The sequence below is a fragment of the Accipiter gentilis genome, chromosome 15, assembly GCF_929443795.1.
Source record: "Accipiter gentilis chromosome 15, bAccGen1.1, whole genome shotgun sequence".
In the NCBI taxonomy this organism is placed as follows: domain Eukaryota; kingdom Metazoa; phylum Chordata; class Aves; order Accipitriformes; family Accipitridae; genus Astur; species Astur gentilis.
The window spans coordinates 2,068,992-2,082,855 of record NC_064894.1 but is presented as its reverse complement, the minus strand read 5'-3'; the positions used below and the strand labels follow the sequence as shown (position 1 = coordinate 2,082,855).

General features: G+C 39.4%; 1 protein-coding gene across 1 annotated transcript in view; it reads left to right on the top strand.

The window, feature by feature from the left end:
- Positions 1-13,864, top strand: part of EYS (eyes shut homolog) — a 940,845-nt gene that overhangs the window by 428,498 nt on the left and 498,483 nt on the right. Inside the window, exon 22 of the mRNA XM_049818234.1 lies at positions 6,464-6,585. Within this exon, the coding sequence (XP_049674191.1) occupies positions 6,464-6,585 (122 nt within the window). The remainder of the gene's footprint in view (positions 1-6,463; positions 6,586-13,864) is intronic.

Below are 13,864 nucleotides of genomic sequence, written 5' to 3'. Positions count from 1 at the left end.
GTAGACTGTAAACACCTGTAGATGCCACAATGCTGGTATGTCACACATTTGATTATTGTCCTGTGGCAGTTTATTTACTCAGCTTTTAAAAAAACTCCTTTTTTTGCTGTCTGCTAATGGCTTCCAATTTACGTGGATTTTAATAGGCTTTTAAATCTACCCTGAAGGCTCTTGCAATGTTTAGCAAGTAATGTAATAATTCACATTAGTCATGCTTACCATTAAAGTGTTTCCTAAATTTTGGTAGAAAGAACCCTTGTTAGAAGCAAACATGTTACAAAGAAGCAATTAAAACTTCGGCTGAATGGAAGTGTTTGCATTGCTGCCCCTCTCTAATTAATAATCAATTCAGCAGATGTTCACCTTTCCTTTTTTTTTTTTCGTAGAACATAGGCAGGAAAAAGATGCTTTATGCTTTTCACTTTTGTGAGACTATGTCAAACACCCCATTGCATGCAGACACTGGATAATTTTGAAGCTGGAGATAATACTGTAGCGTGGTTACAATTTGGTATAATAGCTTTGCAGTGTGATGAAAAACGCCCTATAATACAAGTAATTTTGAGGTGGATATACATACTGCTGAAGTTTTGTTCAGTTTAATCAGTCAAATTTAGAACTCAAAACACCTGATCATTAGTATATTTAATGCTATCACCACAGAGCTAGAAGACTTGTATTTATGCTGTCTGAATTACTACTTAATACAGCCTGCATTGTATCTAATACACTGTACAGGACACAGTATTTCTCATGTCATGAGTTTTCTAGTACTGCTTATTTAAGTTACTGATGCACAATTTCATATTAAAAGTGTTAAACAAGTTGGATAGCTATATAATCCTGAGAATTTCTGTAATAAATTATTTTATATTGAGTGCTGTGTGGACTGCATGCTGAACAGTGCAACTCAGATGATTGTGAAGAGCTGTGTTTTAGGCATGTCAGTTGTTGTGGTTTAACCCCAGCCACCAGTGGGGTGGGGAAGAAAATCAGAAGGAAAAATGTAGAACTTGTGGGTAGAGATAAGAACAGTTTAGTAGAATAGAAAGGGAGAAACTAATAATGTTAATAAGAATAATAACAGGACAATACTAGTAAAAGGATTGGAATATACAAAACAAGTGATGCACAATGCAACCAATACCCAGTTAGTTCCCGAGCAGCGATTCCCCCCCAGGCCAACTCCCCCCAGTTTCTATACTGGGCATGATGTCACATGGTATGGAATACCCCTTTGGCCAGTTGGGGTCAGCTGTCCTGACTTGTGTCCCTTCCCAACTTGTTGTGCCCCTCCAGCTGTCTCACTGGCTGGGCATGGGAAGGTAAAAAATCCTTAGTCTAAACACTACTGAGCAACAACTGAAAACATCAGTGTGTTATCAACATCCTTCTCATACTGAATCCAAGACATAACACTATACCAGCTACTAGACAGAAAATTACCTCTATCCCAGTTGAAACCAGGACATCAGTGTAATATGTAAGTGAAGTAGTTTTATAGGAGAGATAATATCTTTTATTAGAAAAACTTGGAGGAGGGAGGAAGAGATAGTAAAGTATTTGAGGTACACAAGTTAATTATACAGAAAGGTAAGTACTGTTGCATGCCTACCTCATATCCTCTTTTTTTGTCATATTAGTAGGTCAAGCTTTTGATATATTTGTAACATTTTCAAGTTTTGAAATGGTGAAGCACCTGTTAGATGACAAAAAACGCAAAACAATCAGCAGTAATACCTGTTGTAATTGTGCATGAGCTGACACAGGCAGGACGCAGGAACAACCACAAAACCGCAGATGACATGCCAAGAGTAAATGTATTTTCGTTACCTCGCCAACCGGGGGATGCCCGGAGCAGCACCCGGGCAGAGGCACGCGAGCGAGGACGCAGGCACCGCGGAGCTCGGTCCGTGCCGGAGCATCGCCGAACCTGCTGCGTGCGCCTGCTTTCCAGGGATTCGCGCAGGGGTAGTTCACCTCCGTGCTGTGATCTTTCCCACGGCAGGGCAGGGATGTTGAGCGTGTTCGATAGGTGCCCTGAGTCTGTCACAGGCTGACAGTATCTGCACACTGATGTTCTACTTGTGCAACACGCAAGGCCAAGCCACAGTTAGTATGATGTATGTTTTTTGACACGCCAGCCACAAGTCACTTGAGCGTGTTTACGGTCCTCCTCGCCAATCTTCTGTTATTTTCCCACGTTCCACCCCTTTGCTCAAGGCACCACTTTTGCTGGGGCTGGCAAAGCTGGAGGTGTCCATTTGGGCTTGCGGGATATATGGCAGGGTAATTTACAGAAACATGCAATAAATACATATAGAAAAAGGAATAAACATAGTTCTGCAGTGATGCAGGTGTCCTGCTCATCATGTCAGGGAATTAAACCACTCAGCCAGCCAGGCACCACCAGTAGATTGCTTCATTTGGTCCATTAAGTCCTGGAGACGTTGAATGTCATCCTCTACGCTGGCTGATTCATCAGTCACGTTGAAGCAACACATGCCTTCAAAATCAGAGCAGCCTTTATGGTGTCGAAGAAGGAGATAGTCCATCACCAATCTATTTTGTAATGTTCCTTGGCATACAGCCACTACCTACTCGGAAAAAATAGCAATGAGGAACATTAATATCAGAAGTACTTAGCATAGTGTATTTCTGTAATAGAGCTACTGGGGCTGGCATGCCAATGAAACATATTGTCAAAAGATACACAGCTGTTAATCCTCCCTCAATAGAAAAGGCAGATGAGTGAGTTACAGTAGAGGCCAACCACTTCCAAGTATCTACTTGTTGATCTTGCGGAAATGCATCCAGGGTATGTGCTTGGCGTACAAGACTACAGAGTATGACGAGCCAGCCCGTGATAGGGGGAGAAAACAGGAGTGTCATGTCCTCCCAGTAATGCATATGCTGTTGGTCCAGCTCCTTCAGCTAATATTACTCCAGGTTTAATAACCTGATGTGGGGTAATTGCCCACGCAGGTTGGAGAGCTATGGCTTGCGCTTTTTCAGATTGAACATCTAGTTGATGTTGGGTTTGTGACACCAGTAACACTGTTCCTGTGCTGTCTCCTCTAGATAAGGCACAGGTATTCTTCAAAGGATACCCGAGATACAAGAACTTGAGAATCTATTATTAATAGAGGATGTAAAATAAGAGCAAGAGTTGGGGTACGAACCATATGGCATTCTCAGGGGTTACTATATGAATCTTCGTGTCCAGGCTAATAGGTCACAGTCCCAGCATGGAGTCTGTTGGTGTAAACAATTCCATTTCCCCTGTAGTTAATATTTTGGGAGAGTTACCATCTGGAAGAATTTCAGTCCTGACCATGTTTTTTTTACTGGAGGTGGTGTAATAACATCATAGAGTGTTTGATAATAAATATTCCAGCTATTTAACAAAAAACCTGCTTTACTAAGATGTGAACTCCAGTGTTGTAAAGTTTTAGTACTGGTTAGCTTTTTTAATTGTTCCCTCAGCATCCCATTCATTCTTTCAATAAAGCTGACAGCTTGGGGATGGTAGGCAATGTGGAAATATCCAGTCTATCCCTAGCCCTTGAGCCCAGTCTTGGACATAATGTCCACTACAGTGTGTTCTTGGTCACTTTGTATTTGGTGAGGAGGCCTGTATTGATGAATGAGTTGTTTTAGTGCTTCAGTTGTGTTATGTTGAGTAGCATGTTTGGTGGGTTTAGCAGAAAGCAATCCTGACGCTGTATCCACAGCAGTGAATACATACTGCCACCGCCTTGAGAGGGGCAGGGGTCTATGCAATCGGCCTGCCGGGTATTCAAGGCCCATTGACCCCGTTTTATCTTTCCCCATGGCCTATATAATGCCTTCAAATGTAGCTGCGTCCAAATAGTGCAATTATGTGCACATGCTTTATAAATATGTAATGGCTATCGAAAAGAAAGCATTAGCAAGATCTATCGCCACCTTGCAGGGTTGTAAATTTTTGCTGATTTTTTTCTATAAGAGTAACCATGTCTGGTAGCGTAATGGCAAGTGTGTGTGTGTGGGGGTGACTTTATTCAGTTCTTCATAATCTACGGTCATTCTCCCAAGTGCTGTCTGGTTTTCAAACAGGCCAAATAGGATTATTAAAAGCAGTCATGGTTTCCTTAAAGATTCCTGCTTTTTGAAAGGCCTGAATGATTTGAGTAATTCCTCCTCCCTGCCTAGAATACGGTACTGTTTTACAGTTACCACCTTGGCAGGCACAGGCAGCACAACAGGATCCCACTTTGGGAATCCGTGCAAGATGGTTATAGATCAAATAGCAAGTCCCACTTGTGAAGTCCTGAAGCAGAAGCAACCATTTAAACTTTCAACTGTTCATCCTGCCAACACATCAATACCCAAGATATATTCTTTAACTGGGGCAGTTAACACCGTCGTGGTAAATGGAGTGGCATTTCCTATTGTTAAGGTAACCTTAGCTTGGAGGGCAGAGGTCGGATTTCCCCCCGATCTACAGATCTGTGATGTGTCTTCTTTATTATTAATATTGCTATGTAATACAGTAACCTCAGCTCCAGTATCCATGAGAGCTAACACATGCAAAATCCCCCCAGACCGCCATTTTATAGTTAAAGGAACATAGGGGTGTTGGTCCCCCTCACAGTAAGAGGCTACAGTGGCAGCAATTTGGGGGGACCTGCGAAACCTTCATTTCTGCTGTTTTGGCATTTGCCAGGTAGTGCCTTGCCTTGAGATGCAGGCGGGGAGTGGAGGGTGGGTGCAGATTTGGTGCTGGGGCCAGGGGTGGCTGGCTTTTTTGCGTGGGCGTTAACTTTTGCCATCGGCGAAACATTCCTGATGGGGTGATGCCATCTATTTCTGATCGTGGAGTATGACCTCATACAAGATCATTCCACGTTTGTTTCCTTGTCACCCGTGATGTAACTCCTTTTGGTTTTGCCAGCTTTCGTATTCACCACCCACACAGATGGTCCTGAAGTTACAGCCCTGGTTTCCTGCAAGGTATTTGCTAGGGTGCCTACATTACCAGTAGCATTTGTGACTGCTGGTGTAATCAAGGGTTTTAGTGAGGTAAGTGCTCCTCTCAAAAGCTGCATTTTGATACTTCTCATTACTGCTACCCTGTCTAGATTGAATCCCATAATCAACGCATGAGCCATTGCTGTTATCAAAATGTTCCCCGGCACATCAGAGTAGGACGATAAGCAGTACAGCAGTACAACAAGCAGGGAAAGCAAAAAGCAGCCACTAACGAGCACTAGACTCTAACAGACAGTAAGGCAAGCAAGCCCCATGGCAAGCACAGAATGCTGCTAATAGCTAAACAGCAATAACGGCTGTAAATTTGATCTAGCACATTCCAATCAAATCTGTCATTATCTTGAACCCTTCATGCCCCACATTGGGCACCAAAAAGGGCTGTCGTGGTTTGGCTCCAGCTGGCAGCTAAGCACCACACAGCTGCTCGCTCAGTACCCCCCATTTATTAGCAATATGTGCTATCAGCCATTCTACAGTATCTAGCAACCTGTAGCACCGGTCTGCTTGAGTAGCAATTACTTCTTGTGCGATCGCCTTTGCATCTTGTAAAGTCCTGACTACCTTTTCCAATTCTCTCATTTTAGTCTGTAGTGCAACAGCTTTCATGGTGAAGAGCTCTAAGACCAGTAACTAATAACCGTCCCAATCTCCCCACTAAATTGCGAGAAGAATCTGATGCTACTTTCATTCGCAACCTGCGCATAGCTGTTTCAATTGTCAGGGCGGTAACCACCGCCCCATTATCTCTTTCAGGCCATGCTTCTGGTGGAGCCACTGGAGCAACTACAAGTGGCCATGGGGATCCAGTGCTCAGTACTGGGCCGTCCTAGCACATGAGGCGTCACTGTACTGGCCTCCCCAGTCCCCGACTTTTTTGCTGGCCACGGCTTGGCTGTTCCTGGATCCTGCCGACTATGCCATATGTGTGAGCTGACACAGGCAGGACGCAGGAACAACCACAAAACCGCAGATGACATGCCAAGAGTAAATGTATTTTCGTTACCTCGCCAACCGGGGGATGCCCGGAGCAGCACCCGGGCAGAGGCACGCGAGCGAGGACGCAGGCACCGCAGAGCTTGGTCCGTGCCGGAGCATCACCGAACCTCCTGCGTGTGCCTGCTTTCCAGGGATTCGCGCAGGGGTAGTTCACCTCCGTGCTGTGATCTTTCCCACGGCAGGGCAGGGATGTCGAGCGTGTTCGATAGGTGCCTCTGAGTCTGTCACAGGTCGACGGTATCTGCACACTGATGTTCTACTTGTGCAACACGCAAGGCCAAGCCACAGTTAGTATGATGTATGTTTTTTGACACGCCAGCCACAAGTCACTTGAGCATGTTTACGGTCCTCCTCGCCAATCTTATGTTGTTTTCCCAGAAATTGTACTAAAAATACAAAAAAGTAACAGATTATTTTACTTAATACATTACAGAGATACCAATGTCTTTGCCTGCCTGGATGGGAAGGAACATTTTGTGAAAATGAATCAAATGAATGTAATTCAGAGCCTTGTAAAAACAATGGTACCTGCATGGATCTTTTCAACAGCTATCGGTAAGTGTTGCATCTTCTCACTACATGTTTGTGTTCCAGGAATGACAGGTTTATGCATCCTGTTATTATTTTATTTCTCAGCTTGGGAAATGGAATGTTATTACACAAATGAGCAAACAACTTGTGTCGTGGATACGCTGCTTACCTGCACATTCATTTGAAGTCAGCAGACATAAATAATTGTAAATAGAAAATTAAAAAAATGCATCAGTTCAAAAAACTGAGCAAGTAAGCTAATCTGGAACTTTATTTTCTCAAAGAAAATACAGGATTTCTTTCCATCATATATGCCTTGTAAGCACAGGAGATGCTTTAATAGTAAAACTAGTGGGAGTGGATGTAGTTGTACAATCTTAGATGAAGAGATTATATCATTGCTGCCACCTTGTGGCTTAAAATGACAAGAAAATAGTAATTTAACTAAAATTTACAGCCACACTGGAAGAAAGCATGAGAGGATTTGACAGTAACCATGTTATTTTTAACTTAAAACCGCAATCTTTATTTTGTGCATACATTTATGGGTTAAAAATGATTTTGTTTCAGTATTATGAGGATAAGGACTCTATAAAACAATCTAGCAATCAGTTTCTGCTATTTGTAGCCAGGGTTAACCTATTTTGTGATGTCAATACTAGAACAGTCCTGAATCTGAATGTAAACTCTTAATAAGATGCTGATATAGCTGCATAAAGACCCACAGTATAATAACTGTACATAATACACAGTCTAGTTGTTGTGCAGTGTTTATATTCCTGGTAATATAGACAATAATCAGAAAGAAAATCTACCACAGCTGAAAACAGACAAACAATTCCCCAAATAGTCAAAGATAAATTTAACTAAGTTAAATAATACATATAATACAGTATAATTTTTGCATTAGTTTATGTTCAGAATTTAAATGAAATATTTTGAGCTGTGCTAGAACTGCAGTTTTATATAAATTAGATGTCCTATATTGGTAAAATATTTTCAGTCCAATAACAGAAAAAGAAGAGTGTAGTGAGGTTGAGAAAATCTGTTAAAATATTTTTAATTGCTTTTTTCCCACCATTGTAAGTCTGTTGAGACGTAAAGCAATTTGTTAAAGATTTTTTTTATTTTTGTAGTTCTTATTTTTGTGAAGTTTGTCATTCTTTGTAGTCTACTAACAAAAAATAATTTTATAATTGCATACTGTTTATGTCTGATTAGCTGTTACATTATGGCAATTTGAATTCTTACATGATATAATGGATTGTATAGGCAAATGTAAAGTTTCACCATCCTCAAGGACAATTCCAGGTACATGAATATTTTGCAACCATGTATCATTACCTGTCCTTATATTTTACCTATTTTTCAGCCTCTGGAAGTATTATATATATATTGCAGCAGGTAATGTGGCTTCTCCTGATTTTATTCATAGCTGGTTCGGCTATGGATAAGCAAATCCAAGGACTCCCTATTGTTTAATGAAAAAAAACCTGCTTAAAAAGTACTTTTTCTGGATTTGGCAAATACTGAACTGTTACAGAAAGTGTTTGCAAGGAAATTGGTTTGAACTGTAAGCATCACACATATTTTTCCTCAGAGCTATTTGTCCTAGTTGACATAACAGAACAGGAAAATGAGATGTATCATTGAATCATTGTATACAAGGGTCATAAGCCAAACAAAACCAACTTCTTCAGAGATACCTGTAGTTGATCCTGAGAGTCTAAGACTTGGCAACCACAAGAAAGAATGAGTCTAGACCAATGTTTTTGTTGTATAATCTAAAGCAATTTCATTTCAATCATTAGAGTTATCCTAGTTTATACTCACAGATGTTAAAAGATATTCTGCTTTTTTTCCACAATTACTCTTCCTTAATATCAAAAAAATTGATTTCTATTACCTTTTTTGACACTTTTCTCTTAAAAACTACAGCAACAAGACAAAGTGTTCACCTCATGGTAGCTAAGCAGTGGCAGTGACTAGTATCTGACCCTGAGGACATCCTGCCATATCTGTAAAATAAAACCTAGTCTTTAAAACAGGACAACGTGATTCTAACTGCCCAATAGAAGAGATCATTGGCACTCTTGAGCTGTGCCTAGGCATTGTTTTGGAGAAGCACTATGTGGCCTGCACCAAAGTCAGGCCAGTAACTGCTTTGAGAATGCAACAGTGATGGACAATGCAGTTTTCTTGCCTGTGGCCATGTTCTGGCACTGTTTATTTTCCTGGTCTAAGTTTAGCTGCTGGCAATGATACTCAGAATTTTCTGATTTCTTTGAAGTTAGCTCACCTCTGCTCCTACTTGATATCACTTCTAACTTAAATTAATGTAAAGGATAGATAACGTAGCTTTCTGTTATTAGTTTACTTTCTCTTTAAATATTTGCAAATCCATCTGAAAACATCCGTTCTTAGAAAAACTAGGTAATTTATTGTCCAACAGCATAAAAAATACACTTTTGTATAGAAAAAACTCGAGAAAAGACTATAATGCAAAAGGAAATATTTTTGTACCCTTTCAAATCTGTAATAACAAGAATAATAATACAAACCATAATTACTAGTTGCAAATTTCTCTTTTAAGTTAATTTCTTTATCTGGCTGGCACTATTCATTTTTGAACCTTGATATGGAAACTTGCTGCCAAAACGGAAGGATCAATGAGTTTGCCAGAGCTGAATGCTTTTCCTTACAGATTCCAGCATAGGAAAATAAATCACATGCTGACAGGGGGAGGAAAAAAAAAAAAAAAAAAAAAAAAAAAGAGAGAGAGAGAGCCACCTACCTCAGTTGTGTATTTTTATTTAAAAAAAAAATTGGAGTAAGAAATTTAGACTGAGAAAGATACTGAATCAATAGGAAAGCTTGAATTGTTGAATGTGAGTAATGTGTTACATAATTCCTGTTTCATTCCAGTTAATTTTTATTCAGCTGATAAACTAAGAAATTTATTTTTTTCCCTTCTCACTTTTCAGTTTGGCATATGGCACAGCAAAGAAATTAATTTAGAATACTTTTCATGCATACATTTCCAGTACCCTGTGAACCTCACTCTTAATTCTCATGATAGCATAATCTCTCAAATTATGTCTCTGAACATTTATAGACAGATGCATCTATTACCAGCTGAATTCCCTGTTTTTTCTTTATCCTATTGTATCATCTCTCCTGATACTTCTGAGGTTTTGCCCTAATAACATCAAACCCTAATTAAAGCCCTTGTGTCTCCTTTGCTGTTACCAATTTACAGAGAAACTTTTAAGTGAAAATCCCTTCAACTCTTCTTGGAAAATAATAGGCAATGTAGTTTTATGGATGAACCAGTGTTTCTACTGATGTGGAATAGTTTGGAACTTGGCTGTAATCATGATGTTACGACTTGGAGAATTAACCAAGTGTCTTTCCAGAGTGCTCTGTTCTTTCTGTGTATTCACATTGAATCCCACAGATTGATGCTATTTGCCATTTTGTCAGTATTCTTTTTTGAGGTTGTTATCAAGAATAAAGATGGTTAAGTATGTTGTTGCTGCTTTCCTTTTTATAACAAACCAGTAGACTTCTTCATACTAAACAGGAAATTAGACTTAAGTGTATTTCCTTATGCCATCTATTGATCTTAAATTTTTTATAACACTTTAAGTGTTTGCCTCAGTAGACTAGAGAAAAGTTATGCTTTGTCAGTGGTTGAATGTGTCCACTAAGATACCATTTTACAATCTCTGTGTAAACTGAAGTCCAGTTCTATTTTTATACCTGTAGTTCATCTTTTTTACTCTTAGTTACTTTTTTAAACATGTTCCTTTTTAAAAAACTTAAAAAAACCCAACAGGCTAGTCATCCTTAGAGTGCCTTGGTTCACTGATTAGGATTCAAGCTGACTGTGTTAGTCAGTGTAACGGTGCCAGACCTTAGCACCAGAGCTCTATCCAGAATCTCTACTCCCTTTGACTGTACTATAAATTCCTTTCATTGTAACTTCATTGAAGAGAAGTTAGTTGCAAATGAATACATAGATGCCTATATCGGTTAGGTAATTAGTGATCTCTGTGGTGGGAATATTTAAAAAGACTGACAAATTATGCAAGTTCCAAACTTCAGAATGACTGTTCACTGGATTGCTGATACTCATTAACATTACACATTGCCAAAGATTAATTCTTAATCTCTGTTGATCATCATTGTTGCATGTATAACACCATTGGTCCTTATTACTAGTAACTTTACAAATAATATTATTTTTATTTATGTATTCATATTTGTATATGTATTTATAATTTATGTTTATATAATCATGCAATACTACGGAACTGATATTGTTTAGTTAGCACTGCTGGCTGTGGCTGTTGATGGTTCTTCATTGCTGAGGTTGAAGTAGGCAGTCCCTAGAGTTCTTCAGTGAGGGAAGCAGGAACCATAGTGGCCTGTCTTCTTTTTTCCCTTCCCTTCCTCACTTACCATCAATGTTGTATGCTTCCTGCCTCTTCTCCAAAAGAGCAGTGTGATCTAATCTGCCCTTGTTATCTTACTTTTGGAATCAGGACCCCTTCTTGTTTCACTTATTTTTGCAGAGACAGACATCTTTCCTGCCCGCTCATTCTCATCCTTCAGATTTTACTTCTGGCAACATGTTTTCTTACACTCTATTTGTGCAGCTGTATCACAGGTCTCCATTTGTCCCTTCACAGTTACAGATATTATTTATATATTTAAGTCTAGTTGTGTTACAAAATGTTTTAAGTGGTGTTGCATGATCATGAAGTGCTTGCTCATTTCTCCAGTTATGCTATTTTAGTGTGCTTATGTCTGGAACAAGTATTAGGTACAGCTCCTTTAGCCTGCTTCTAAGCACCCTTTTTTGGGTGCAGTGCTCCTCTTTGGTTACATATGATACAGATCTGAGTTTTGTCTAATGTTATGACTGGGTCACACATGGGTACTCAGAAAAAAATTGTAGATAGTTTTGTAATGTTATTTGTATGCCTCTAATTCTAGGAGCTAGCTTTTTTTTTTTTCCAGAGGTGACTCTGTCACTGAAACACCTCTTTCCCACTAACTTCTGCAAAGACAGAAGTTGGTAAATGCCAATGCCACCTTTAAATATGAGACGTAAGTTCCTTAAGCAGTTGTGAGAAATTACTGATAATGTAAATTATCATCACAAAAAAAAATATTGCCTGTAGTTAAATGCTCTTCATTTAAACTCTTTTGTTGTGTATCCTGTCCTGTAAGAGACTCTGGTTTTCCTACGTCCCTTTAGAGTCCAGTTGAAATAATGAGTTGTGTTTGTAGTGGAGGGTCTTTTGAGTAATTTCAGAACTCATCTCAAACTGTGCTAGTCTTCCTTAGCAGTGCTGCTTCAATTAGTAACCATGCCATGATCATCTTTCTTCATCTTTACTTTGATAATAATTTACGCCAGCTGACCGCTTGGGTAACTATACTGTCAACCAGAGTTAGACTTACTGTGTCTTCTTCCTGCTACTTTCTCAGTCCATTCCCAAATGCAACATCTTGCCCTGTGTCTTCCCTCTTTGCCTCTTGGGATTTGAAGCCACATGTTCTTTTTAGAATAAAAAAAAGTTTTTCATTAGTTTAACTGTCATCTACCTGTGCTCTGTTGTTAAAAAAAGCCTAGTTTTATGTCATTAGAATGTATTCAGTGTTATGCGTACCATGAACTTTAGTTGTAGTACTGTTGCAGAAAAACAGTGTACTGTTTCGCTCCTTCCCCCCCCCCCCCCTTCTGGAGAGGATTTATTTGGAAAAGCAAAGTTAAAAATCAGCCTCTGCGTTTACTCAGAGCTAAGTTCTGTGCTAAGTTGTATCAGCAGGCGATTCACCCAGTTAGGGATGGGTGAATATCTGAAAGATCCATAAGTAAAAGCATGCATATTTATGCAGTGTATTTTTAAGATGCGCTCATTTCTAAATGAATGGATTTTAAACTATAATGGAATTCAAAAATAAACCGTGATACGATTATAGTTTGAATGCTGAGTTCAGTCTGCCTTCTGTTTTTACTGGCACTCCTTTAAACTACTGCTATACTCTTACTTACTTTTTTTCCCCCAGAAGCAATAAACAGCTTTTCCCACAGATGGGGATCAGCTTGGCATTTAATGGTCCCAGATGCCAAACTCTGGAACTTTTTTTTGCAAGCAGCATCTGGCTTCTTAGCTGGCATTTCTTCAGGGTTCTTTGGCCAGCTCTTCCTCTCTTGCTGCAGAGATGTTTCCCAAAACATTTGTCTGTTGTGCTTCTGACTTATCTTTAGTTCTGACTTACAGGGTTTTTTTTTCATCCTAGTACCAAATAATGTATGTGCCTATTACTCAAAACCACCTTCAAAAGATTTATATGGATGGTCAGGAGAATTACTGAATTAGCTAAAGAAATTTGTGAAAATGCAAACAAGTGTTTCCTCTAAAGATATCAAGTGTTTCATAGTTCCGTCTCTGGTAATGCTGCTAACAACTGGAAATGTATAGTGTGCTGCTTGTTATACTGCAGTGTGTGAAATCAGCTTTAGGGTTTTTGTTGCCTTAGGCGAACAACAAAATATCGCTGTGCCATCTCAGTAGCATCTACTAAAAAGTCAGTGATGTTTTGCACCCCTTAGGGCATATTTTGGCCATTATTCAGCAGTTTTCTGAAAGGACAATGGCATTTTTATTAAAAATCCTAATGAAACATGAAATTTGAAACAACACACCTGGAAAATACTGCCCTCCCAAACCAGCTCATCAACTTTTCCTTCCCGAACAGTAGAATTGCTCCTCCTGATATATTTAATAATTAGGTGACGTATTTTAAATAAATGTTTTAGAATATCTTTTAGCTACAGACAGCCAAAGAGACATGAAATAATCACTTGATGAACTCACAGGTTAAATGGATGGAGTACAAAACAGTTTCTAAAATAATGAGGTACCTGAGGCATAGCTTTGAGTGTGCATGAAATGTGATGTAAAAGTTAGCCAAATTCATCATTGCAAATTCAAATTGTATCATTGCAATTCATAGGGCAGTTAAACACTTTCAATGTAAATAATGTACAAATACATGAGCACATCTAATAGATGGCTAACAGATAAAGCAGTTTGCCCAGCAATTTCTGGGCTCTGGCTTGAGATACGCTAGGTTTTCTGGGAACTACTTCTGCGGTCATTGGAGGACTGCTGTGAATTGTTTGAAGAGCTTCAGGGTGCCTGCCGCTCCTGGGAAGGGATAGCTGCAGGAGGCTGTGACTGCTAGCAAGCTGTAGCAGTTTCCCACAAGCTTTGTTGTCAGATTT